This window comes from Monocercomonoides exilis (assembly GCF_001643675.1).
Source record: "Monocercomonoides exilis strain PA203 chromosome Unknown scaffold37-1059404, whole genome shotgun sequence".
In the NCBI taxonomy this organism is placed as follows: domain Eukaryota; phylum Preaxostyla; order Oxymonadida; family Polymastigidae; genus Monocercomonoides; species Monocercomonoides exilis.
Genome location: NW_027150582.1, coordinates 237,876 through 265,165, shown reverse-complemented (window position 1 = coordinate 265,165; position 27,290 = coordinate 237,876). Strand labels below are relative to the sequence as shown.

The window sequence follows — 27,290 nt, the reverse complement described above, 5'->3', positions numbered from 1 at the left end:
AGGAGATGATCACGCCTGAAACAGAAAAAACCCCTTTGGACATCCACCACAATGTGCACAGCATGAGAAGATCCTCCAGAAAGTTATTCAATGCTTTTTGTGGAGATGCATCCCATGCTGTATTCAACCATTCTGAGACTGAAATGAAGAGATTGATTTATTTTGAATGATGATTGTTGTGAAAATGAGTGTGCTTGGCGAAAAACAGTCGAAGAGCAGTTTGGTCTTTATTTGTTTTTCTTTATATGAATATTTATCTGTTGAATGTTTTTGTGTCGTTTTCAGGGCAGGAGGTGGAAATGAATGAAAATGAATGAAAGCGGGATAGCTCATTGTTTGGGTTATCCATCGAGTTGAGAGATAGAATTTATATGGAAAGTGTGCAAGATGAAGAGATTGAGATGGAAATTGTCTGCAAATTTTTCAAGAAGCTAATTGGATTTGAATTGAGAAAGATGGAATTGAAAAAAAGCAAAAATCTTTCATATTTCAGAATAGCAAGCAATTAGTGAACTCAAAAGAAGGTAATGATTATTGGAAAGGCTGCTTTGCGAATCGCTTTGCCGGAGCTGTCGAAAATTATTGTTTTCAACAAATGCTTTTATATCTTTAGCATCAATTTCTAAATTTCTTTGCAACAACATCATAAAACAAATTTTTGCATAAAAATTAGATTGATTATGTATTGTGATTATTGTTTTAATGTTTTAAAAAACCAGTAAACTTTTGTTTTGCTCAGTTAATTTAAGTTTCGATATTTTGCGAATAATTTTTTTATGTTTTTTTGAAAATAAGTAATAAAAACAATTGTCAACAAATTAAAACCAGCAAACAAATAAAAATAATAATATATTGAACAATATTTTCGCATAATAAACAAAAATATTTTCGATTCAACCCCACACTTAATGAAAATTTTTAATGATCAAACGTCGGAATTTTTTATGATATCAAAAAAAATCACACAGTTTTATTCTTCTTTAACAAGATGTGAATCGCTTGAAAACAAACACTTAAAACAAAAAACTTATTAGCGAAGAAAAAAACCAAAAAAAACCAAACATGAATAAATGTTGATAGAAAGAACTTCAACAAATCAAAAGTTTTTTTGAACAACAAACACTTTGATTCAACTAAATAAAGTTTTCACAAAAATGCAGTTTTCACTACATTGCAAACAGACATTCACTTAAAAAAGGTGAAATTGTAGATTAATCGTCAAATATTGAAAGAAAACTGAAAAATAATTAATTAAAAATGAACATTTCTTTCGCAGAGTTGCGAGAAAGTTCAGTTTTATATTTTCATTTTATGCAAAGTATCAGTCTATTTTTCGATATAAATCTCATATTTATCAACATATAATTGGTTTTTCACCAATAATTTGTTTCGTACTGCATTATTTGATAAATATCGAAAAAACACAATTGCAAACTAAATTTTTTGTTAAAGTAGACACAAAACAAACCATATCAGGTGGCATATTAATTCAGATTAATTTCTGCACAAGTAATATACACGAGCAACTCTTCAAAGGATAAACTCACACAAAAAAATTCTCAGTTTTGTAAACTCTTATAAATATTCGGTGGCATTTCATATATTGTTGATGGTATGATCGACATAAAAAAAGGACAGATCAACGTTTTTTGGGACAGACTGTTGCATTATGCCAATCCCATTGAAATTGCATTTATTTTAACATTCGTTTTCATTAAAAAATTACTGTTTGATTTTGAATATTTCTTAACTATTTCTTTGTTTTGAATAAATTTGTTCAATTTTTACCAAGAAAATTCTTCATTGAAAATTCATTTTCATCTTATTGATTTTATGAATGTCTATATTTCGTGATTCATAAGTTTTTGTTTTAAAGAAAATGATTTTTGATCAAAGGAAAAATTCGTTTTGAAAACCGATTCGTGTTGATTTCTCTAAGTGATAATGAATCTATTTCTTGATGTTTGAGGTGAAATTTTATTTTTGAGGCTTTTTTTCAACAAATGAAGATTCAAGCAATGCAGCAATGTTTATTCTATTTTCTGTTTTGTTCGAATAGAGGCAGACCACGATTTGAGCTGCATGGCTCAAATGCAGGGAATAATCGTCTAATATGTTCAACACTAATTTTTGATTCGTAGAAAAGCGGACAGACACCTCTATTAAGGTTATTTATCCTTTGGATTATTCAATTTTTCAGTTGCGCTTATCTATTTGGCAGTTGAACATTCAACTTTGATGTTAACACTCATAATAAAGACTTTGTTTTGAGCATAAATTCTGAGTTTCAAAACAAATTTCAGCGTCTCGAATTCGTTTTCCAAGTGAATCAAAGTTCTTAGCATATTAAGTTTAATTCCAATGTCATACTCAAACCTTGGAGGCATCACATTTTCACTGATAATTTTTCTTGTGCAATGCGAAGGGATATAGTTTTCCTTGATATTACATTTTTCTTGCAGGAAACAAATGTTATTATATCTGGATGCTTCAAAATGGAAAAGAAATTCAATTTGATATCAGTGAAATATTGGAAGAACCATCTCTTTCACGCGGAGCATTTACGCCACTTTCACGCAAAGGAAAAATGTTTTTATTATTTATCTATGAATGCATTTGAAGAATTAATTTCTTGGAGAAGCCAGAAGCTGTACATAAATCGAAATCTCAGAATCAAAAGACAGAAAATGAACACATACAAAACGAGAGTGCTGTTGTTTCGTCGAAGGAAGCAGTTTTCTGAGGCAAAATCGATGCAATGCCGAGGAAGATACTGTTTCAACTTATTAGTGAAGATGATTCTATCATAGCCACATAAAAAATTCACTACTCACATTCGAATTGTTTTCTGCTCCTTTACAAATAAGAAAAGCGAAGACCAAACTATTTTTAAAAATATCTTTGCATATTAAGATTACATCAGTTGTTCCCCTCAAACCCTCAAAATTACAACAATGCATTTTTCATTATCTTCCAAAGCAGACAATCTTTCCAGTTCCGAGTAATGTTACTATCTATTTATTGAAAGTTCACAGCAGACAACAACATCGTGAGCGATACAGATTCGTTAAAAGCTTGTGTTTCTCCTCTGTTTCTTCTTCTTCTTCTCCTACTACAACTTCTTCTTCTTCTTTTCCTTCTTCATAAAATTCTTTATCTTCTTTATCTACTTCTCCTCCATCCAATGCTCTGCCCTCGCAACAATGTCTGACGGATAGCGTTTTCTCCAAACAAGCAGAAGTTTCACATTGTTCCGCACACACACAAACACAAACACAAACACCTCTATGATTTTGAGTTGGAGCGGTTCAGCACACAAATAGAAAAGCAAGTGAAGTGGAGTCTGAAGCAGATGCGTCAAGGCTTCGGTGAAAAGAAGGCCTTGGAAGAAGTTGAATATCTCTTCAGTGGATTGGAGCTTGTGGGCAAATGTGTGGTTCAGCTGGTTCAAAGGCAGCTCTTTCCGCAGAATCGCATTCTTCGTGTTGTGGCAGTGCATATCGACAACACCCGCAGAGGGATGGGTTTCAATCATAAACTGAGCAAACAATTTTATAAATATGATGAATATCCTCATATTGGATAAAAATACAATCTGTACCAGAAATGTCACCTTACTGAAATTATGTTGAGATGCAGTTGAACATTTTCAGCAGGCTTATCTTCTGAATGCATTGAAGATAAAGGAGATATCTTGTTCTTTTTTTGTTTTCTGGGAAGAAAGAAGAAATGAAAAGGAGAAAGAGGAAGAGGAAGAGGAAGAGGAAGAGGAAGAGGAAGAGGAAGAGGAAGAGGAAGAAGCAGATTATGTCAATGGATTTGACAAAAATGTTCCAAAAAATTCTTTCAATAGAAAATGGCAAGCAGAGAAGCCGATGCTCATTCGTTTGCTCAAAATAGCAGAAGAAAGAAGAGTAGCAGAAGTGGCAGAGGTTGATGGACTGTTGAAAGGCGGAGTCTTTGAATTCTTTTTGGAGGAAATTCATCGATCAGCATGGAATGAAGAAATGGAATAAGAATGCTTGGAACTTATTCTTTTGATTTTTTCAAAAAGACCGAAAGAAAAGACAGATGGAGAAGCGAACGAAACAAAATGAAAAGAGTTGAAAAGGAAAGTATTTGAAAAAATGAAAGAAGAAGGAAATGAAGATTACATCATCATGTTGTGCCATTATATATGTAAAGGTGTATTTGGAGATTTTCATTTGATTAAGAATAATCCAGATTATTTTTTGTATTAATAATTTAACTGAATAGATATTCGCTTCATCTTTTTGTGTTTCCTTTTTTATGATATTTTGTGCAGAATACTCATTCACTCTAGAAATGAAGGAATTCTAATGTGCAAAATTGATGAATGTGTTTTTTCAAAGAATACCAATACTTTTCAAGAAAGATGAACATTTGTTTTAAAGTATATAATTAATAATAAGAAATAAGAAAAATCAACAGGAAGAGAATCAAGCTTGTTGAATTTTTCTATGTGTGTTGTGAAAAGAAAAAAATTACAACTTTAAAAAAAAACAATTCAAAATTCACAAAACATTTTCAATTACAATTTAATGGATTTACAAAGCTGAAATTATCAAAACAAAATTATGGATAACAATGAAAACTGGATGGTTATTCCTCAAATCTTCATATTTTTTGACTCTCAAAGTGAAATTCCTCTTATTTCCTCAAAAATACACAAGATAATCTGAAATATCCAAAGATAAATTATCAAATTTTCTGTATAGAAAATAAAATATTTCATGAAAGCTTGTGATGGCATCTTCACATCCCTCTTCTTCCATCTTTTCAAATATCTTCCTTTTGATTGCCTTTCTTTTCATTTCTTCCATTTCATCTTTCTCCTCTTTATTCAATCTTTTTAAAATAATCAAAAAGAAATCCAAACAATCCCGCATGATTCCATCATTCAAAGTTGATTGCTCCATTTCCTCCAAAACAACACCAACAACTCCACTTTTCAATAAGCTATCAATTTTCACAATAACACGTTCCGCTACTCTTCTAAATATAAAAAAGCATTGTTTGCTTGTATCTGGGTGATTATCTCTTGATGCTCGAGATAACTGAACAAGGCTGCCTATCACACCAGCAAGTTCTTCATTCCACAATGTGTACCTGGTCAAGTGTCTATCAATAACATCGATCCATCTTCGAATAATAATTTCTTTTCCTCCATCTCCTTCTTTTCTCTTCCCATCAACACATTTTGAAAGCTTTTCTAATTCTCTTCTTGCCTCTCTTGCGAAATGCAGTTCATTCATAACTACTTCTTCCAAGCTTCTAGTAAATAAAATTCTTCTTATCAAAAACTGCCAAGCAGACTGATAGGCAAGTCGAGTGAGGTTGTGATGCTCCTGATGATATTCGATGATCTCTTTGATTTCATCCAAATACAATTCTTTATCAAATCTCTAACAATAATATATATATATATATATATATAGAGAGAGAGAGAGAGAGAGAGAGAGAGAGAGAACAATAATTTCAAAAATAAAATAGAAATGCTCATACATAATAGCGAATAGTACTCAAAGATAGCAAAGCTATTTCCACTTCTTTTTGAGTTTCCTCGTCTTCCTCTTTCTTTGAGGCAGCTTTCAGTAAACAAGGCAAACACATTGAAGCAAGTTCTCTTGAAATATTCTCATGAAGCAAAAGAAAGCATTCGCAAAGATCAGCAAGAAGCTTTTCATCCTTTTCTTCCTTTTTCTTCTCATTTTCATCATTTATCATCTTCTCGAATCGTTCGTGCAACAAAGATTCATCAAAGCGCGTGTTATATAAATATTTCAACACTTTGCAATATCCCACGGACTTCAACAGCAAAATTGAATTTCCAATTGATATTTTCCCTTCCTCCATCATTTTGTTGATTTTGTTGAATAGCTCTTTCGTTAAAACAGAATTGAGTTCTTCTCTGTCCATTTCGTCCATTGCTCCGATCATTTCTTCAACCTTCTGCTTTTGCACGTCTTCATCGCAATTTTCCAGCTCGGATAACAATTCTTCAAAAACAAAGAAAAATGGAAAGAAACGCCATCATCATGATCCTGAAAGCAACTATGATCACAAACCACCAAATTTTTGGCAGGCATTCATTCCCTGCATTTCTCCAAAGCAGCCCATCCAGATAGCATCCGCAATTTATCATTCACACCGATTGTGCACACGTTTAATGTGACAAAACAGATGAAAAATAAATATTCGCAACAGCCACATAAATATCAGCGTCCACACAATTCTTTTGTCCATAAGCATTTCTGGCTTGTGATTCAAGAGATAAATCAACACTTTGTCTTTTGATAGAAAATGTTATGGCTGCTTTAAATAATGGTGTGCGGAATATGGAAATTTCAGATCAACAAAATCTGAGAAAAGCCAAATAATAATTCCTAACAGAACAAGATGTATTATATGATGCGGACTAAGCCTGTCTGACCTAACAAATCATTTTTTGCCTCGTCCGTCACAAAAAAATAATTATAATTATAGTTATTTTAATAATAACAATAATAATAATTATATAAATAATAATTATTATTATTAAACCTCTGCGATAGACCGACATTTTTCATATGACTCGACAAGTCGACCGACAATTCAATCGAGGATAATTGGATGAAATGCGAATAAAAAGTTTTTATTCGAATGATCTGACTTTATTCGAATAAATCCCCTTATAATTGAATGTGAGGTCGTTTATTCAAATAAACGGCTGCTTTCTTGAATCAACCATGAAAGATTCGAATTAAAAACAAAAGGATGTTATAATGGAAATATTGCACATGTTTTTGATGTTTTTCATGTGTTATTCTCAGTTTATAAATTATTAAAAATATATGATCAAGCACTTTTTTCTTTTAATTTTGAGATTTATTGTTTAATGAAGATATTTTATGAATTTTTTCATGATTCCTATATTTATTATCATAACTTTTCATATGTTTTTGAGTTTTTTTATTGTATAATCATTTTTATCAACTTTGATCACAACATAAGTTGGAAATTAAAATCCAAATCTTCGATTTTTCCTTTTATTTACTTGATAAGAAGTATCAAATGAACAACGACGCGATATCATATACAAAGAGGAGAGTTTTTGTTACTGCTTTATTAACGAAAATGTCATGTCTTTTTTGGAACGAACAATGAACAGTTTTGTTTCGAAATCACTACATTTCCTCATTCTCATTGTTTCTGCAGTTGTTCCACAAAAAACACGCAGTTGCTGAGCATCCACCAACAGAGCCTGGCGCATGAGCAGCTTCACGGAATCTTTCCAATTTGTATTTTGGATGAAAGGAGGGGAAACAACAAGAAACGAGATGTTTTCATGAACATTCAAGATTGAGTGCGATTGCTCGAAATACTGGTTGCACATCGCCAAATGTGAATACCACCATATGGATTTCATGCACTATTTTTTTTGGACGACAACCGATGCTGTCTTTCATTTGATATTTATTTACAAAACAATGCAGAACCGAATCTTTCACAAACCACGTGGAGTGAGAATATTTGGAGTATTGCTGCATGATCAAGCGTATATCCGATATTTTCTCTTCAATGCCTTTGCCGACTTGAGCTGATGACGATTTTTTGGTTGCTTGTCACAATTTCTCCGTTGATTTGAACAAGGCAATTTGTTTGTCCTCACATATGAGCGAAATGCAATATTTTATATCATGGATTGATCTGATGAAGCTTTCACAGGCCTTTTTGCAGATTGAGTCTTGATGATTTTTTATTGATCCTTTTGAGTTATTCTCCGTTCCCTCCAGAGAAGCGTTGTTGGAGCCTCAGAACATGATTTTCGACCAAGCATATTATTGTCCTTCTCCAAAGAAATTCTACATATTTCTCCGATATATTCATTGCTCAACCACCTATTTCATCTGCAGTTGAGAAACTATTCCAAAGAAACGATATGAAAAGATAATAAGTCTGCCATTTGCCATTCAATCAATGATGAATATCCTTCGCCTGCCATCATTGATTCTATTTGATTGCGGAATTTTTTAGTAATATAAAGCCGTCTTCAACAACAACTTCATCTTTCTTCTCTGCTTCACTCATAAAATTGCTGATGATGATGAAAATGAAATTATTTCTTCGTTGTTCGTTCAACCTCATATTTATGACAGACCAGAAGAAGGAGATCGAAGCAGAGAGATGAATGAGGAGCATTATTCGCAAATTGTTTTCTTTATTGAGGAGGAGGCAGCAAAGCAATTTGGATGAAGAAATGAAGAAAGCATGAAATATTCATTTGATATTTGCAATGGAAAGGGAAAAATGGATGAAGAGACATTCAAATTGTTGTTGTTAAAAGGTTTGTTTGTTTGTATGATTGATTCATTTAATTTTTCAATATTTTTTATCTTTTGATTTTTCATCAGAAAAGAAGAAGGAAAAAAAGAAGAAAAGCGCAATTTACACGATATTTTATTTTGATATGATCAACTGCGGCAAACACAAGAAATGTATCCAATTAATTTTTAACAGGATTTGGTTACTGAGCTGCCATGGAAAATGAACGGACTGGGAGGCATTGGAGAAAGGAAAAGGATGGTTCAAAGAGCAGCAAGGGAAATGAAAGAATGAATGAAGAACAATGAGAGAAATTCGATTGCAAAAATGAAGAACCAGAAAGGAGGATGGAAATGAGCACATTTGTCATTCAGTTCAACTTCTTCGGTGCAATTTCATCCACATTCTTTTACACACAGCAGTAGCTGAAAGTGTGCTGTGAGAGATGACTGGACGAATGGAAGACGAGGGGAAGAGGGAAGAGGGAAGAGGGAAGAGGGAAGAGGGAAGAGGGAAGAGGGAAGAGGGAAGAAGGAAAGTGAAATGAATGAGAATTGCTTTGGAGAAGGAGCAGAGGAACGGGTTTGATAAGAATGCGATAGAAGTTTGCCAATAGTTTGCGGAGTGACTGAAGGAGATGATCGATAGAAGGGGCATTTACATTAACATCAACACTGAAATCGATATCAGCAGGGCTGCTGGCAAGCAATTTCATTGTAAGTGACGAAGGAGAAGAAGAAGAGGAGGAGGAAGAAGATAATGATGATGAAATTGAATAAGGAGGAGAAGAAGAAGAAGAGGCAGTTTTGCTCAGTGTTGTTTTCTTGTCTGTTATTCTGTTCTCTATTTTATCAAAAGTTTTCAAGCGGAACGATTGTTGAATGGAAAGTTTGCAAATTCGATGGGAAAGGAAAGCATTTTGAATCGATTTTGTTGCTGACAAGTGATTATTGATGAAGAGCGAAACGTGTTTGATGATGCTCATCTTGGGAAATGCAGCAGTGATATTCAATTCATTGCTTCAATTTTTTATGTTGCCATTTCTGTTTACTGCTTTATTTTTGTCAAATATATTTTTGTCCTTTATGGAAGTACATGCACTTTTGAACACATATTAAAGCCAGTTGTTCGTCATATGTTTTGATTTATCGATAAGAAATATTTTCTTTCAGAATAACTTTACTGATAATCAAAAACTCTTTTTAACAAGTCAATAAATTTTATTTTTCCGTTCAAACTCCTGTTTACAAAGAGTTTTTACAAAATTTAACATGAGATGAAAGTTAATTGTTATTATAAGGTTCAATCCACATTTAAAAACATCTGTGAAACATCACGAAACTTAAAATTTTTGACACTTTTTGATCGTATATCCCTCAATAATAAATAACTCAAATAAAGGGCTCAGTTCTCAAATAAACTGTGTTTATTCGAATTAACTGCCTGTATTTGAAATAAAAAGCTTCTTATTCAAATAAACTTTCTTTTTTCAAATAAAAATGTCTTATTCAGATTTCATCCATTATCCAAGGATTCCACACGAATGTACACTAGGGTCAGTAATTTATCATATCCCCTTTTTTTTATCGGGACCTAAATTTTCTGGCTCTCAAGAGCACTTTCAGAAAAAAATAAATAATAGAAAATTATTAATATTTTATAATATACTATTTCTGAAAATATTTTTTCAAATTTTAATTTTTGTGAAAAGATCTGGTGTTTTTTGTTTTATTTTTAAGATCAAAGACTTGCTCGTATTTTCATGAGCTTTTTGTTTTGAGTGTTCTGAGTGTTGATATTGCTATTAAACTTATCTTTTTTATGTTTTTGGTTATTTTTTGTTATTAAACACTTCGTTTTTTTATTATTTTTTGCATTTCACTAAATTTCGACAAATTGAAGAATGCATCTGAATAAATAAGTTTTTTCGTTAATTTGAAAGCGTAAATATATTAATTATCAACAAATAAAGGTAATCAGAAATAAGAAAATCTTAAATTTTTAATGATCGAGATCATTATTCAAAAAAACATGTTTTTGTGCATTTTTGTGTTTTTAACTTCAAATCATATTTTTTCGTTTCAAAATTTTGGTGATACACATATCAATTAGTTTTTTAACTATTCTTTTATGAACAAAAACATGCTAACTCTAATTTCACATTTTATTTTTAATTTTATCGAAATTTAGTGAAATGCAAAAAATAGTAAAAAAACGAAGTGTTAAACAATGAAAAATAACCAAAATTATAAAGAAGTTATGTTCAATAACAATAACAATACTTAAAAATCTCAAAACAAAAAGCTCATGAAAATACGAGCAAGTCTTTGATCTTAAAAATAAAACAAAAAACACCAGATCTTTTCACAAAAATTAAAATTTGAAAAAATATTTTCAGAAATAGTATATTATAAAATATTAATAATTTTCTATTATTTATATTTTTCTGAAAGTGCTCTTGAGAGCCAGAAAATTTAGGTCCCGATAAAAAAAAGGGGATATGATAAATTACTGACCCTACTGAATAAAATGGGCCATTCAAGGAGAAACTTCATTAAAGAAAAATTAACCATAATGAATCACGAATTTTTCTTTTATTTCAATTCAAATTTAATTCCAACTTATTTTCCTTCAATCGTTATCAAATCTTCTAAATTGACTCATACTGAAAAGCGTGATAAATATAAATTTGGTTGTTCTCAATAAAAATTAGTCTTAAAAAAAAACCTTTTCAAATTTTCCAAATATTAAAAATCTTTTTTGAAGGAAAATGCTTCATTTTTAAATAAGAAATGTTTTGTTTTTTCGTATAAATGAAAAAAAATATAAACTTATTTTTGTTCAGACGTATGTCTATTTTTTAGTGATCTGCTGAGAAAAGAGAAGAAAAATTATTAAGCCTTGTGTTTATCAAGTGAAGCCTTCTTAAGGGCTTCAGCTCTCTTTTTCAGAGCGATAGATGAACGCAGACCTAATTTACCTCCACCAACAGCACGTGCAATTTGTTCGGCTTTGTTGTTGTAGTTGGCTCTGCACATTGCATTGACCTTTGTAAGCTCGTGCTTATCTGCTGGGCGAACATTCACGAATGCAAGGCAGGTTGCAGTCTTAAGATGAACTGCGCGTCCGAGACGAGCTTTGTTCTTAACAATGCAATAAGGAACGTCCATCTTTCTGCAAAGAGTTGGAAGCCAAAGAACGTGCTCAATTGGATCAACATCGTTGGCAATAACAACAAGTCTTGCCTTCTTTTGCTCAACAAGTGAAGCAACATGATTAACACCAAATTTAACAACGAAAGGCTTTTGTTGCTTGACGGTTTTCTTTTGTTTCTTTGCCTTTGCCATAGCTAAAAGACGCTTCTTCTTTTGAGTCTCGGTTTCTGGACGATACTTTTTAATAAGACTGAAAACTTTCTTTGCATTTTGCTTGCTAAGTGTTGATGTGAATTGGTTGATCATTGCCGGAATCTTCAAACGAGTGTACATGATTTTTTTCATTCTTTGGAGTCTGATGTATCTGGGCCATTTCACCATTCTGCTCAAATCTCGTGGTGGAGGAAGGTCTCCGCCAATGTGGAAGTGTCTTGGGCGCTTTATGCATTGATGCTCCTTGATCTGAGATGCAACGTCAAGAGTCTTTTCCTCTTTTGTCTTCTTCCTTTTCTCGATCTTCTTCTTTGGTTGAGTTTTTTTAGTATCCTTTGGAGCTTGCTTTGTGGCTTTTGCTGCTTTAGCCTTGACAACAGGCTTTGTTGTCATTTTCTTTGTATCCTTAGCCTTTGCGGGTGTGGGCTTTGCTGCAGCCTTAACCTTGGGCTTTTCTGCCACTTTCTTTGCCACTTTCTTTTCGTCTTTCTTGGTTTTTGGCTTTGGAGCAGCCTTCGCTGGAGCTTTTGCAGCTTGTTTAGGCATAAAATCTCAACAGATCTGACTTACAATGGGAAATGATCGAAGTGACCATATTATGTATTATGCGTTATTTTTTAATATAGATGACGACAATTTGAATGCATTAATCAAATGAAATTTATAACAGATATCCATCTCTTTTGAAAAACATTTCCCATAAAAAATTATTTATTAATTGGAAAACATTGCAAGCGCTTTTTGCGCATGCTATTTCTTTTCAATATATTATCTTTGATTGCTAATGTATTGATCGTGTTTTCAGACAATTATATATCAGTTTTTTATGACGGGACTAGCTTTTCATTTGAATTTGGATATAACGATGAAGCTCTCGTTGTTGCAAAGACAAATGATAAACTGGATATAAGTGGATGGGACAAACTGGAAATTAGCATTCGCTCAAAATATGGAAATGCTGAAGATTATTTTGCAATCGGAATGGCGGAAGGTCTTCTTTTTCAAGAGAAAATTTATCATTTCCATGAAAATCTAAAGGATTTTCTTCTTCAAAAATCAATGACAGCAACTATTCCAAAAAAGTTAACACAATATATCACCGAATCTTATCAATTTGTTTTGGATTACTGTAAAAATCAATCAAATTATGAAGCTTCATCTTTGTCTTTATTTCTCCAGCAATTTGATGGACTTGTTAAAGGATATGCTAAAATGTGCCCCGATGATCAAGTTTTAAATTACAATGATTTCTGGATGATGCAGATTTATTCCGATCTCCTGGAACTTTATCCATCATTTGAGAATGAGAATTCAATAAATCCAGAAATTGTTGATCTATTCACCACATCATATTCAACCACGCTTCTAAAGTTTGTGAAAACAAAGAAAGAAATTTATTTTGGACACAATACTTGGCTCGTGTATGGAGCCATGCTGCGTGTTTTAAAACAATACAAATTCTATTCTCCAGATGGTACACTAACAGCAATGAAGATGTCCAGTTATCCAGGAATCATTCATTCAATGGACGAGTTCTACGTTCTTCCATGCGGTGCTGCTATTGCGGGGGGCATTATCCCATTGCTCGACGCTGATCTTTTTGCAGAATACAGCCCAAACCGCATCCCTGTCTGGATGCGTGTAATGACTGCAAACCTGCGCTGCCAACAGGCCGAAAGCAAATCTGTCGCAAATAATAATAATAATAATAATAATAATAATAATAATAATAATAATAATAATAATAATAATAATAATAATAATAATAATAATAATAATAATAATAATAATAATAATAATAATAATAATAATAATAATAATAATAATAATAATAATAATAATAATAATAATAATAATAATAATAATAATAATAATAATAATAATAATAATAATAATAATAATAATAATAATAATAATCGCAGAAATGCGTTCTATGAGCTTCATTCCAAAGCGCAGAGCAGCAGCGAGCGTTGGGCCGCGGTGCTGTGCGGATTCGGTGCGGGAGGCTCGAATATGCAGTATGTGTGCGTGGACTACACCAAATTCCGTCCAGGAAGAGCCCTCTCGAAGGGTACAGTGACTGTGGCAGAGATCGATTTTGCTGGCACATACAGCACAGACTTCAGCAGCCAGCTGGATGCGTCGCTGTATCTGACACTCACAAACACCCCGCTGATTGACACAGTCGCTGAGCACTTGCACTACACGGGGTGTGAAGAGCAGGAGTCTTCAGCATCATCTCATGTTTCATCGGATTCATCAGCTTCATCATCATCATCAGCATCATCATATTCCACTGCATCTGTATCTGCCTCTTCTTCTTCTTCTTCTTCAAAAGTATCAAAATCATCAAAATCATCAGAATCATCTTCTTCCTCCTCATTTTCTTCTTCTCCTTCTTCAAAATCTGTAGATTCTCTTTCCTCTGCTGTCTTAAACACTTCACGTAGTAAGCAGCTTTCAAACAAAGAAGTCAATTTTGATTCTGATTTGAATCTGTCTCACATTGAGAGTTCTTCCTCTTTTTCTTCATTCACATCAAATTCTTCTTCCTCCTCCTCATCAACTTCCTCCTCATCCTCTTCCTCCTCATCAACTTCCTCCTCCTCCTCATCATCATCATCGTCAATACCTTCTTCTTCTTCTGCTTCCTCTTCTTCCTCTCTCTCTCCTTCCTCCTCAAACATCTCATTCCCCCCCTTTCCATTTCCCTCACCAAACCATCCTCTCTTCTCCTCTTCCACCGCCAAGCACATCATCAAGCAAACCCCCCGCTGTTTCTACTACAGCCGGCAGCACAACTGCCGCCTTGCTCTTCTCAGAAGGCTCCATCCATCCATCCACACATTGACAGAAATGAAGTATGTGATGAGATACAACGACTACCAGTCCGATGGCGAATCGCAGCATCCGTCGCTTGGAAGGGACCCTGCTGCTTCGATTGCGGGGAGAATGGAGCTGAGAAGCAGTGGAAGTGGTGGAAGTAGTAATAGTAGAGGAAGAGGAGAAGGGGAAAGAGAAGGAAGAGGAGGAGAAGGAGGAAGAGAAGGGGAAGGAAGAGGAGGAGGACTCGCGAAGGCAGCAGTTGGGGCGATTGATGCGAAGGTGTGGAATGTGTTTTTGATTTTGTTAAATTTAGCTGTTTATGTTTTCATATTGTTTTTTGTTACTTAATGAATTTCTTTTTCTTTACTCAACAAATTTTTCATTCTCTTTATTTTCTTTTTCTCTTTCTCTCTCTTTCTCTCTCTTTCTCTCTCTTTCTCTCTCTTTCTCTCTCTCTCTCTCTCTCTCTCTCTCTCTCCTTCTCCCTCTCCTCCCAGATCACCTCCTCCTTCATGATGCGTGACCTGAACTTCATCGCGCAGAGTGGGCCAACCGGCAGCCACGAGCTTCCCCGCCTGTCCATCGAAGAGCTCAACTCCCTCACCAAATTCAGCCACGAAGGAATCACAAACAACACGATATTTGGATGGGTGCAGTTTGACTGGGACGACAAGCTGAAAGTAGAGCAAATGAGTGGGTTTATCTTCTTCTCGACGGTTGGCTGTGCAGTTTGTGCAGGTGTGACGGCTGTGGTGTTTGTGGCGATGCTGGTGGTGTTTAAGTGTCAGAACAGAAGGAGGAGGAAGAAAGAGAGGAGGGAGAAGAAGGAGAAGGAGAAGGAGAAGAAGGATAAGAATGGGTATGAGACTGTTACTGACAGTTCTACTGCAATGACTTCATCGTCATCAACATCTTCTTCTTCTGCTTCTTCTTCTTCTTCTTCTTCTGAATCTCCGTTTCAATCTTCTTCTTCTCCTTCTCTTTCTCCTTCTCTTTCTCCTTCCCTTGCTCCCGTGCCTTCACCTGCAATGTCACCAATTCCTGCTTCTTTTATATCTCCTTCTACTTCTCCTATGCTTTCGCCTTCTCCTTCCCCTTCGGCTTCAACTTCAAATTATTCTTCTCCTTATCCTTCTCCTTCTCCTTTTCCTTTTCCTTCTCCTTCTTCTTCTAGTTCTCCTTCTCTTTCTCCTTCTTCTTCTCTTTCTCTTTCTCCCGAGGCTTATCAATCAGTTAACACACCCAATTCTTATCAGTATTCACTGCCTTCTTCACAATTTCGCAAATTATGAGTTGAATTTGCGATTATACTTGTTTATTTCTATTTTTTCTTTTTTTCTTTCGCTTTTTCTTTTTCTTTTTCTTTTTAATTAAAAAAAAAGGAAAAAGAAAAAGAAAAAGAAAAGAAAGAAATTATCAACAGTATTTCTGGATTATTATCAGTTTTTTAATTTTTATTTATTTTCATTTATTTTTTTTCGTTTCACTGTTTATTTATGTTTTGTTGAGACGTAAATTGTTATGAGTGTTCTGTTTGATTGTTTTTTGTGTGCTATTTTCGTATCATTTTGATATTTTGTTTAGACTTTATTGCTGTGATCGTTTTCTTTTTATGAAACTGTTGAAGTACAAGAATCTTTCGTTTTCAGTTCCTTTTTTTTCAGCTTAAGTTAATTTTGGATGAAATCTACTTTAACTTAAAAAAAATATTTTTTTAGTCGTTTTTGAATGATAAAAAATAGAATAGAATAAAAACAATAAAAACAATAAATAAATAAAAATAATTCCAATAAAACATTTGTTTTTTCTTTTTCATTCAACATCTGTATGAGAATATTTCGTGCAAAAAACTGCGTTGAAAACTGAAAAAAATATTTTTCTTTCAGTAATTACTGCAAATAACACACGTTAATCTAACAATGAAAAAGAAATGAAACAAAACATTTGATAAAACAATGAATAAGCAGCTGGAATTTCAAAAATGCAAGAAAAGAATGAAATGAAATTGAACAAACAAAAGTTTGATCTCAGCGCAGAGTAACAAAGTGAAGTGAAATGAGGAATAAAATGACATGTTAAATGCAAACTTAAATAAAAATGATATTTCAATGAAGAAGAAGAGCTTTCATACAACAAAGACAATACTTCACAATCTTTTTGAAATTCATTAATAAATAAATAAATAAATAGAATTTCCATAGAAATAAACAAAAAATAAAGTAAATTTAATAAAAATAGAATAAATGACATAAAAGAGAAAGATGTTCATATGTCAATCCATTCAACAGCTGACTCCCAAAGAACAATTTTCGCGGAAGGAGCAGAAAGCCTTTTGAGAGAAAGAACTTTGATAGAGGAGCCAGGGACTGTTAGCATAGCCTGAGGAATATGAAAGAAATATATATGTGAATGAAAATGAAAATACATAGAAACATTGTTTTATATTTAAATAAACAAATAAAAAATAAGAAAGAAAGAAAAAGAGTGAAAAAAATAAAATTTGTTTGTTGAAATAAGTTGAATGAAAAAAATTTAGAAATTACATTAGAAGGTTAAAATGTTGTAAATAAAATGCAAAATATAAACAAATAATTATGTTACATTGATACAAAATACACACCGCAAATCTAATATTGCTCGGGATGTGAGTAAAATAGATAGGCTGTTGTTGTGAATTCACCCAAAAATGAACTGTCTTCACTTTGTTCATCATGTTCACCTCAACATGCACCACATCTCCTTCAGTCCACTCTTCATTCCCAATCACCCACTGCCCGTTCTGACGGACGGGGGCACTGAGAAAGAAGGATGTGTTGTGTTGTGTTATGAAATGTTATTAATAAATTAATGAATTTTCCATTTTTTTTTTCCAAATTTTGATCATTATGCATTAATTATGATTCATTCATAAATAAATGTTAATTCATAAAAACACAAAGTGAAATAAATAAATAAATAAAACAAAATATTATTGTGATGAATGAAAATTACAAAATCACACGTTTGTCCATAATAGCCAAGACTATCTGAGATTTCACAAAGAATGAAAGAAGTGGGAAAAACAAGTGAAAGAAATCAAATAAATAAATAAAAAGTTATGAAATATGATTATAACAAATATGACACCTTTATCAGCACCTAATGGATAATCGCCTTCGACTGTTGCATTTGCATTGACAATTCCGATTGCTGTGAAAAAAAACCAAAATGAGCAAAAAATAAATTTGAAGAATGACACAGAAATTCAATATTGAAAATGAATAATTATTTTTTCAATTAATAAAAGCAAAGAAGACGAAGAAAGAAAGAAAGAAAAGAAAGCAAAATAGATTAAAAGTATCGTTTGAAAAAAAGAAGAAGAAAGAAAAAAATAAAGAATTAAATCCAGTACACATATATAAAGTTACAGACAAAATAATAAAAACTTTCAAATTTCATCACACCTCTTTTCCCCTTCCCTGTCTTCTCAAACTGCACAGCGCAATGCCAGCATCCCTCAGCAATGATTGCATCGAGCAAAATTGTTGTGTTAGAGGCAGTGGTGAGTGTGACTGTAGAGCCATCAACAACTGCATTCATCTTCTGAGAGAGAATGAAGTTCAGATCCCGACGAAGGTTGAATTCAAACACTGGTTGAATTTTATGTGTAGGGGGGTCAAGGGTTATTAATTGCAAAGACGGTTGAAGATTAAGTTAAAAAAAATAAACCAATGAAAAAAAAGAAATTTAAAAATAAATGAAAGATAAGAACAATAAAAAAATTGTAATAGAAATTTGAAACTCTGAAAACTGATTCAACCGCACAAACACATCAAGACATCTCCTCTCTTCTCTCCTCTCACTCTTTTCTCCTCTCTTCTCTCCTCTCCTCTCCTCCACACCATTCGTCTTCACCTGATCCACAATCAGCGCCGGAAGAATCGTCGGCGCTGGAGGTGGCGGCACAGGCGGCACCAGCTTCTCTGCTGCAGACATTCCATCTCTCGTCATTTTCACTTGGATGGGTTTTGCCCTCACATCCGGCACAGCCTCCTTCGGTGCATCCCGGCTCCGCTCCCTCGCACTCCCAAACTCGTCCTCATCATCGTCGTCATCGTTGTCATCGTTGTCATTGAATTCTCCATCGCCAGCTGAAGAGCCGCTGCTGTTTCTGTTTCCTCCTCCGCTTCCATCGCCGTCTGCAGGTGACTGCCACGCTTTCTTCATCGTCATACTCCGCTGCTTCATCTTCAAGAAACGCAGAATCCAACCAGCATTCTCAGCGATTGTTTCTTTGCTGGACGCTGCAAAGGCAGGCAGAATTGGGATCAGTGGAAACAGACGCATGGTGCAGTTGTCAATGGCTGCCTGTGTGATGTGCTGAGGCTCATTCGAATTGACAACATTGCTGGGTGACCCTGCAGATGGGATGGGGGAAAAGGGGGAGTTTGCAGAAGAAGAAGAAGAGGAGGAAGACGAAGAGCCTGATGGTTGTGTTGTGGAAAAGGGGAAAGCAGACGAAGAAGGAGACGGGGTTGTGCCTGGAAGCCCCTGCTCAGCAGATGTTGAAGTGGAAGGTACCGAAGCAGGAGTGGAGAGGAAGCTGGTGATTCCTTCGAGGAGAGTGATGAGGAGGCGTGTCTGTGTGGCTGCAGACATCGCAGAGCCGTCGGTGTCGTCTGGTATGTCGTCGTGTGACGATTCTGCAGCCGACATGTAGTCGCCCGTCACCCGCGATGTGGTGCCCAAATACGAAATGATGGAAGGCAGGCGGTCGGTGAATGTGGTTGAAAGAAGCGCCAGTTGATGTGAATGGCTGGATGTCAAAATAGAAGCAAAGCCAGGGAGAAAACTCATGTAAAGCTCTGGATCAGCTTCCTGCGTCGACAAAATAATGAATAAAATGTGAGCATCATTCTTTGCACACCTCAGATATTGTTAAAAAGGGCTCAACAAGAAAATTTGTGGTTGTTTCCTCTGTTACTGGAGAATAGCGAAGATTAATAATACTAAGCAAATCAGTGCATGCGACCTTAAAAATTAAATTCATGTAAATACTCGAAATGAAAAGATAATTGAAAGAGATCATACATAAAGATCTTCAGGAAGTGGATCTTTCATCAAGTCTGCAATTAATGTCAATACTCCACATTCAATCATGTGAGGAATGCTTGCATTTTCTAAGACAAATACGTTTAATAACAACTATAAAAATTTTGTTTCTTTAAAGCATCAACATACTCCTCAAAGCGAGAAGGCACAACTTCTGCAAGCACGGAAGCCTTTCTTTATCCTGACCCTGCTGAATCCTCAAAAATAAATCAGGAATTTCTGCAATCTGAATTTGTTAATAATACGATTCACAAATAACGAGTGAGATTGAAAAGCACACATCAAGCTTTTCCAAAATTATATCTGGACCAACAGGCTCATAAAAATCATTTGCTTCATCCAAAACATCACTTTCTTCGAATCCGTCAAGCATCCAACGGAAATGTTTTTTGATTAAACTTCAAAAATGAGGAAAAAGTTTTACGATCAAATACACCGTAACAATATTTGAGGTTCCATAATCTTTTTAAGAAGAACAAATTCATTTTTTATTTTATTTTATGACGGATACTGAATTTCATGTAGCTCTTCTAAAGTATATCCGTGAGCAGAACAAAGAAAAAGATAAAAAGATTGATGAGCTTACCAAACAAATTTCGGCCATTCATGAAAATAACAATCATGCAATAATTATTAAAAAAATGGAGAACGAGGAGTTCGTATCACGGCAAACTCATGAAATTGAAAACCTTAAAATTCGTATCAATGAGGCTAAAGAAAAACAAAAACGAAAAAATCAACTCGAAGAAGAAAATATTCTTCTAAAAGAACAAATAAAGTACGAAATGATTTGATTTTGATATTTGATTAATTTGTAATTTTATTGACTTTTAGAGAGTTTCAACAACGAAGATTACAAAAAGAACTTGAACATCACAGAAACTTGATTTCGATGGAAGAATCTTTAAAGAAAACGGAACAAATTCTTGTTGATGTTTGAAACATGCACTCAATTCAATAAAATAATTGTTATTCAATTTTATTACCGTTGTTTAGAAATACAAGGAAGCTGTGGAATACGTTGAGGATCAATATACAAAGGAGATTGACAAGAAGATGGATACAAAAATTCATCAAGTTGCTGAAACGAATTTGTTTCTTCAAACACTTGTGAAAAATCAAGAGAACAATCTATCCAGTGTTGAAAATCGATTATCAAAGCTAGAACAACGAGATTTGCAAGCACAACTTGAGAAAGAAGCAGCAGACAATGAATTTAATTCTCGAACAAGATCAGTTGCATCAATAAAAAAATCTCGTGAAGAAGGCCAGCGCCGGCAAGAGAAAATGGAGAAAGAGCGCGACAGACTGAAGCAGCAGTGCCGTGAGATGGAAGGCGTGCGGTCAGAGATCAAGCGGCTGAATGAAGAGCTTGTCATTTTGAGGAAAGAGCTGTCAAAAGCAAAAGAGGGAGAAACCAAATGGACAGAGCGTGTTCAGCTGCTCGATGTGAAGAAAGAGAGGAAGAAGATTCTCGCGCCGAGTGACAGACGCATTGAGCTCATCAAAGCACTGCCCCAACTCGAAATAGAAACTGGCACATCTCCTTCTTCCTCTTCTTCTTCTGCTGCTGCTGCTTCTGCTTTTGGCAAATCCACATCTCCTTCTTCTTCCTCTTCTCCCTCTTATTATTCCTCTTCTTCTTCTTACAGCTCATCTCAATCTTCTCCTCTCTCCCCCACATTCCCTCCTTCTTTGAAATTCCTGCTGGAATTAGAGAAAACCTCTGGTTCTCAGCCAAAGCGACCCGCTTATTCTTCTTTGGCATTCACTCCGCAGGCGCCTGTGACTATCCCCACACACGCCATTCACCGCCTGTTTCCCACAGCGCAAAGGGGGAGTGACCTGAAATCTCCGAAATTCAGAGGGGAAGGAGGAGGAGGAGAAGGAGGTGATGGAGGAGAAGGAGAAGGAAGAGGAGGAGGTGGTGAGGGTGATGCGAGTAATAGTAATAACAGAACTAACAGTAATAAAAGTGCTAACAATTTCTTCAGTGACAGACGAGGAGAAGAGCAAAGCAGGTTTCAAACTGCAAATGAGCTGCCTCAAACTCCCTTTGGCTCATCTCCTTCATTCACTGAAAACACATTTTCTTTCTCAAAAAAATCTCTTTCTCTCTCGCCTTCTTCTTCTGCTTCTTCTTCTGTTTCTTCTTCCATTCCTCCTGTACGCACTCCTTCTTCTTCCCCTTCTTCTTCTTCTTTGTCTTCTTCTTCCTTCTCTTCTTTCCCTTCCAATTCTTCTGATGTTTCATTGCAAGATTCTGAAGCATTTCCTCCTTCTCTTTTGAGTTTAAGACCTTCTTTTGAGTCTTCTTCTTCTGTTTTTTTTGTGAAGACACGAAAAACAAAGGAAAAAGAGAGAAAAGCGAAGAAGAAAGCGAAGGAAAATGAGAAGGAGAAAGAGAATAAGAAAGTAAATGATAGGGAAAATGATGGAAAGATGGGGATTTTAGATGAAGTTGATGAAAAAGACACAGAAAATAGAAAGGATGAAATAAAATCAAATGAAAAGACTGCAACAACAATAACAATATCAACTTCTTCTTCTTCCTCTTCTTCTCCTTCTTCTTCTTCTTTTTCTTCCAACAGTGTTCCTTCTTTCTTCCTCACAACTCAAACGAGTCAAACTCTTCCTTCTGATTCTTCTTCTTCCTCTTCTCCTTCTTCTTCTCCTTCTTCTTCTTCTTCTTCCTCCTCTCGCCCATCTTCAGCTTCTCTCTCCTTCTCTTCCACACCTCAAATGCTTGCTCTTTCTCTTGTCCGCCCTGCTCTTTCACCCGAATTGAGAGAATCAACAGCATCTGCCTATACAACTGTGTCATCGGCTCCTACTCCTCATTTGGAAGAAGAAGAAAGAGAAGGAAGAAAAGGAGAAGAAGAGGAAGAGGAAGAAGAAAAAGAGAAAGAGAAAGAGAAAGAGAAAGAGAAAGATGTGAAGAAAGAAGAAAAGGGGGAGGGAATAGAGGAGGAGAAGAAGGAGAAGGAGAAAGAGAAAAAAAGAGAGGATGAGGAAAAAGAAGAGGAAGAGGAAGAGGAAGAAAAAGAGAGAAAAGGAAATGGTACAATTAAGCTAAAAACACAAATGTTTGAAACTGAACAGAAATGTGCTAACAGCAATAGCAATGAATCGCTTTTAACATTGGGAGAAGAAGAAAACAAAGGAAATGCTAAAAAAGAAGGAAAAATTGAAGTCAAAGAAGATATTTCTGATGAATATAGCGAAGACAATGATGATATGTTTCCCAGCACATCAATCATTGAATCTCAACAAACAGAAAAACAAATGCAGAAAAAAACTTTTATAGAAAATAATCTTCCAGAAAATGATTTGTTTGTAAGAGAACTTCCAGATAATCTTCAACAGCTCAATGAACAGCAGTTGCAACAAGAACAACAACAAAATCAACAAAATCATCTTCCTCTTCCCTTCGAAAAGGCGAAAAAACTTGAGCTTCGTGCCCCTACTCCTCCGTCTTCTCCAATTTCTCCGATGCATTTTGCCTCCGAAAGAAGCAACGCATCTGAATTGCCACTTGAATTGGGATGTGAGAATAAACAAGGGAATGAGCTGAAGGCAGAAAAGAATGAAATGCAAAATAAAGGAACAGAAAATGAATGTTCTGAAGCAATTAAACAATGTTCGAGTGATTCTTTGGTTAAGGAAAATGTAATTACTTCATCATCATCATCAACTTCTTCTTCTTCCTCCTCCTCCTCCTCTTCTTCTTCTTCTTCTTCTTCCATCTCATCTCACTCACAAAGCACTTCCTCAAACACTTCATCTCCATCCACACCAATTCACCAGCGTCCTTCAACTGCTCCAAAACAGGCCAAAAACAACTCACAAAACACAAAAAATTCATCGGCATACGGAAAAACTATCATCATCGCATCTTCTCCTTCCCCATCTCCTTCTCGTTCTCGTTCTCGCTCTTCTTCATCCTTTGCCTCTTCTCCTTCTCCATCTCCTTCTTCTCTTTCTTCTTCTTTTTCTCCCTCTCCTTCTTCGCCATATCGTTCATTCACACCAACATATCTCGATTTCCCTTCATATCAAAAAGCTTCTCTTTCTTCTCCTCCTCCAAAGGTTACTTCATCCTCCTTTCGCACTCACATCATGCTGCCTTCTTCGTATTCACCTCAGCTCATACGCATCCCTTCACGCTTTCATCAGCCTTCTCAAATGAATTCTTCTTTCTCTTCTTCTCCTTGTTCTCCTCCTCCTCCTCGTTCTACTTCTTCTTCTTCTTCACGTCCACATCCGTATTCTTCATCTTCTTCTTCCTCCTCCTCTTCTCCTTCTCATTCTTCCTCTTCTCCTTCCAATTATCCCTCCTCCTCCCTTCGTTCTCCTTCCAATCCTCATCTCATTCGACGGCCCTTTTCCTCCATTGGCAAAGAGCACACTGATCTTTCTCTGTCAATTGTGGGTGAATCATTCCCTTTTTCTGCTCAGCCAGCTGAAGATGGATGGAATGCTTCTTCTTCTTCTGCTGCTGCTGCTTCAAAGAAAAGACCTGCTTCTTCATTGGGAAGTAGTTTGAATTCTTCTGTTTCTTCTTCGACTTCTTCTTCTTCTTTTTCTTCTTTCCCCTCAACACCAACATCGTCATTCTCCTCCCCCTCTCATTCAAATTCTTTGCGCAGATCAGCTTTTTCTGCTTCCACTTCGAGTTTGCAAAGACATAACTTGAATGGTAAGAATAAATGAACAATGGAATTGTGATTGGAGATTGGAGAATGACAGAATAATGTTTATTGAATTATATCTCTCTTTATGCATTTATTTATTGATTTGGATATTTCTTTCTTTCTTTCTTTTTCGACCTCTTCTTTGACTATGTGATGACAACATAGAGTTTTGTATGTTTTTGTGTTCATATGTTATATTGAAAGAATTCGATCTTTTTTTTATCTTTTTTTTTATGTTTTCTCCCACATTCACAATCTTCACAGCACTTTCAGCACAAACACTGCAAATGCCTCTTTGCTCATCCAAAGGGAAGAAAAAAGGGGGGAAAAAAAATTTTTTTTTTTTTTTTGATTTGTTTTTTCCATTTGATTTGCTTAAAATCAAAAGGCTTAGTTTGTTGAGTTTGAGGTGAAAGAAATGTTCAAAAATACCTTCAATCGAAACATATACACATACACACACATCTTAATCATTTTTTACTGCTTCTTTTTCGATGCAGTTTTTGCTGCAGTCTTTCCAGAAGCCTTCGGTGCAGGCTTTTGGGCAGCCTTTGGAGTTGATTTGGGAGTTGCCTTGGGAGTTGCCTTTTGTGCTGGCTTAGCTGCAGATTTTGATGGTGCTGGTGCTTGTTTGGCTTTTGGTGCAGGTTTTTGAGCTGTCTTTTGAGCTGCTTTTGGTGCTTCCTTTGCAACTTTAGCTGGCTTAGCTGGCTTAGCTTCTTTTGCTGGTTTTGTTGCTTTTGTGGCTTTAGCTGCTGCTGCCTTTGGTGCTTCTTTGGTCGCAACTTTCTTCTCAACTTTTGTTGCTTTTGTAACAGTTTTTGGTGTTTCCTTTGTTGCCTTCTTTGCTGGAGCAACTGTCTTTGCTGGGGCTTTTGTGGCAGTCTTTGCAGATCCCTTTGTTGCTTTTGATTTCTTCCCTGATTTCTTGTCGAGCTCAGCAAGCAAGATTGCTGGCAATGGAGCGGCTTTGTGTGATTTATCAACATTGTCAATGTCGTATTTCTTTGTATCAACTTTTTGGACAACCTCAACTTTCTTTGTCTTTGGCTTCTTTGGAGCAACAACGTATTTCTTTCCTGTCTTCTTTTCGATGTTGGCAATTTTCTTCAGCCATCTCTTTTTGGCTTCTTTCTTCTCCTTCAATTTCTTCAGTTGCAACTTCTTTCTTGCCTTCTCAATGGCCTCCTTCTTCTTCTCGTTTCTCTTCTCAAGAAGCATCTTCTTGTATGCAAGCAGCTCCTTTGTTGTCTTCTTTGCTGATGCAATCTTCTTCTTTGCGAGATACTTCTTACGTGCAATGCGAAGTGGAGTGATGAGTCTTTGGATCTTTGGTGCCTTTGATCCTCCCTTTGGCAACTTCCTACGGATAACATATTTCCTCACATCAGCTGTCTTTGGCAATCCGAAAAGTTTACGGATGTTTCCAGCTCTTTTTGGTCCGAGACGTCTGGGCCTTGGCTTATCTGTGATTCCTTCAATATCCTTTGGTCCTTTCTTTGTGATCACTAAATCCAAAACGCAAATATCATTGGACACAATGCATCCACGAACTGATTTTCTCTTTCTCTCTCCTTCTCTACGTTCACGGAAGCATTTATCACCTTATCGTTGGGAAAAAATTCATTACAGATTGCATAAAAACAGTTTGAAATGAAATTTATGTAAAAATCAATACCTTTCTTGAGGATGATGCGAACACGGTTTGCGCTCAAAATACCCTGTTTCATTGGGAATCCCTGTTTGTCGTTTCCGCCAGAGATCTTGAAAATGTATCCTTTGAATTCTTCGCCCAAAGCACTTCCATCAACTTCCTGGCCCATCTGCTTTTCCATGAAGATATGGCTAAACGTTGCATATAGGAAAAACGCAATAAAACTCAAATATCAAAAATCTTCAATGAATACAACAAACATCTTCTGTTCATCGTTGATCTCAATCAACTTTTGCTGCCCAGTGGCTGGGTACGAAATATTCAGCTAATGTTTTCAACGATGAAAATTTTGTTATAAAAAGTTATTTTAAAAAGCGAAGCAATAAGTACTTATTATATGAATATGTCTCAAACCTTCATTTCTCAACAAAACAAATTTGATCAATTAAGATCAATGCTCCATTAATAATGATTTTTCATAAATATTTTTTCTCAGTGACAAACATTAAATCCTTGAACTTCTATTTGTTTTTTTCTCGTAAATTCCTTAAAACCTTTGAATGAAGAAGCTTTAAGATTTATTTTCTGTTTCAAAAAAATTAAAAATAAAGAAATGCACAAAAAAAAAACTAGTTCGTCAAAAAAAAAAAAAAAGAAAAGAAAGAAAGAAAGAAAAGAAAATATGGCTAAACACAGATGTTTCGTGATCTGCATTTCAAAATAAAAGAAATTGAAATTAAAAAAGCTGAAACCGATTTAATAAATATGAGTGTGAATGTTTCGATTGATGAATGAATTGTTTCTGTTTCCTGTTTTGTTTTAATAATCACAATATTTTTTTTGAACAAAGAAAAATTTTGATTTTATTTTGCAAAAATCCATCATCTATGTCAGTTGCACATGTATGAAGATTGAAGACAAAACAAATTTCACAAAAATTCATTTTTTCATTCATTTAACTGAAAAAGAAATAATTTGCATTGAAAGTTAATTAAATGAAAATGTGAGAACAAATACAGATTTACAAGCGTTTTTTGCACAAAGCATTTAAAACCGTTTCGCTCATTTCTTTATTTAACTTTCTCAGATTTCGAAATAAATATGATTTTCATATCCGGAAACAGGCATCATTGACTGCAAAACATCAAGTTTTCCAAGATTTCACGAAAGTCAAAAAATGGATCCATTTTTATTATGTTTTTTGATCTCAAAAAGTTAATCAAAAGTGAATAAATTTTCTATGAAAATGCATGAAGTGAAATATTTTGCAACATGCAATATTACGTGCTTATCTTTACATTTTATTTGTTTAAATTTTTTTGAAAAGATCCT

At 34.9% G+C, this 27,290-nt stretch overlaps 7 protein-coding genes across 7 annotated transcripts; 2 read left to right on the top strand and 5 right to left on the bottom strand.

The window, feature by feature from the left end:
• Nucleotides 1-3,166: 3,166 nt before the first annotated feature.
• Nucleotides 3,167-3,577, bottom strand: MONOS_13391 (uncharacterized protein; the record flags this gene model as incomplete). The annotated part of the gene is made up of 1 exon (XM_067866087.1): nucleotides 3,167-3,577. The coding sequence occupies one exon, from the start codon at nucleotides 3,575-3,577 to the stop codon at nucleotides 3,167-3,169; it is 411 nt and encodes a 136-aa protein (XP_067723372.1).
• Nucleotides 3,578-4,679: 1,102 nt separating this feature from the next.
• Nucleotides 4,680-6,141, bottom strand: MONOS_13390 (uncharacterized protein; the record flags this gene model as incomplete). The annotated part of the gene is made up of 4 exons (XM_067866086.1): nucleotides 4,680-4,699; nucleotides 4,901-5,426; nucleotides 5,527-6,020; nucleotides 6,090-6,141. 4 exons carry the CDS (start codon nucleotides 6,139-6,141, stop codon nucleotides 4,680-4,682), a joined length of 1,092 nt encoding a protein of 363 aa, XP_067723371.1.
• A 4,940-nt stretch (nucleotides 6,142-11,081) lies between these two features.
• On the bottom strand, nucleotides 11,082-12,268 carry MONOS_13389 (putative 60S ribosomal protein L7a). The gene has a single exon (XM_067866084.1). The coding sequence runs from the start codon at nucleotides 12,237-12,239 to the stop codon at nucleotides 11,220-11,222; it is 1,020 nt and encodes a 339-aa protein (XP_067723370.1). The 5' UTR covers nucleotides 12,240-12,268; the 3' UTR covers nucleotides 11,082-11,219.
• A 30-nt stretch (nucleotides 12,269-12,298) lies between these two features.
• Nucleotides 12,299-16,261, top strand: MONOS_13388 (putative phospholipase B-like protein B; the record flags this gene model as incomplete). The annotated part of the gene is made up of 7 exons (XM_067866083.1): nucleotides 12,299-12,302; nucleotides 12,514-13,379; nucleotides 13,650-14,798; nucleotides 15,017-15,751; nucleotides 15,902-15,941; nucleotides 16,104-16,120; nucleotides 16,238-16,261. 7 exons carry the CDS (start codon nucleotides 12,299-12,301, stop codon nucleotides 16,259-16,261), a joined length of 2,835 nt encoding a protein of 944 aa, XP_067723369.1.
• MONOS_13387 (uncharacterized protein) lies at nucleotides 16,256-19,983 on the bottom strand (the record flags this gene model as incomplete). The annotated part of the gene is made up of 10 exons (XM_067866082.1): nucleotides 16,256-16,898; nucleotides 17,140-17,314; nucleotides 17,521-17,545; nucleotides 17,646-17,708; nucleotides 17,963-18,148; nucleotides 18,401-19,376; nucleotides 19,426-19,530; nucleotides 19,590-19,678; nucleotides 19,740-19,836; nucleotides 19,891-19,983. The coding sequence occupies 10 exons, from the start codon at nucleotides 19,981-19,983 to the stop codon at nucleotides 16,785-16,787; spliced, it is 1,923 nt and encodes a 640-aa protein (XP_067723368.1). The 3' UTR covers nucleotides 16,256-16,784.
• Nucleotides 19,984-20,502: 519 nt separating this feature from the next.
• On the top strand, nucleotides 20,503-24,323 carry MONOS_13386 (uncharacterized protein; the record flags this gene model as incomplete). The annotated part of the gene is made up of 2 exons (XM_067866081.1): nucleotides 20,503-20,544; nucleotides 20,607-24,323. 2 exons carry the CDS (start codon nucleotides 20,503-20,505, stop codon nucleotides 24,321-24,323), a joined length of 3,759 nt encoding a protein of 1,252 aa, XP_067723367.1.
• Nucleotides 24,324-24,630: 307 nt separating this feature from the next.
• On the bottom strand, nucleotides 24,631-26,407 carry MONOS_13385 (putative 40S ribosomal protein S6-1). The gene is made up of 4 exons (XM_067866080.1): nucleotides 26,373-26,407; nucleotides 26,219-26,283; nucleotides 25,983-26,149; nucleotides 24,631-25,908 (listed from the first exon to the last, which is right to left on the bottom strand). The coding sequence occupies exons 1-4, from the start codon at nucleotides 26,376-26,378 to the stop codon at nucleotides 24,782-24,784; spliced, it is 1,365 nt and encodes a 454-aa protein (XP_067723366.1). The 5' UTR covers nucleotides 26,379-26,407; the 3' UTR covers nucleotides 24,631-24,781.
• Nucleotides 26,408-27,290: the final 883 nt, after the last annotated feature.

Bases quoted from the DNA above. Each gene is read 5' to 3' on its own strand.
- MONOS_13385 (XM_067866080.1), bottom strand. The intron at 26,150-26,218 runs GTTTGTTGTATT...TGCAACGTTTAG, and splicing joins ATCAACGATGAACAGAAGAT to CCATATCTTCATGGAAAAGC. The intron at 25,909-25,982 runs GTATTGATTTTT...CCCAACGATAAG, and splicing joins TCGCATCATCCTCAAGAAAG to GTGATAAATGCTTCCGTGAA.
- MONOS_13389 (XM_067866084.1), bottom strand. From the start codon at position 12,239: ATGCCTAAACAAGCTGCAAAAGCTCCAGCGAAGGCTGCTCCAAAGCCA.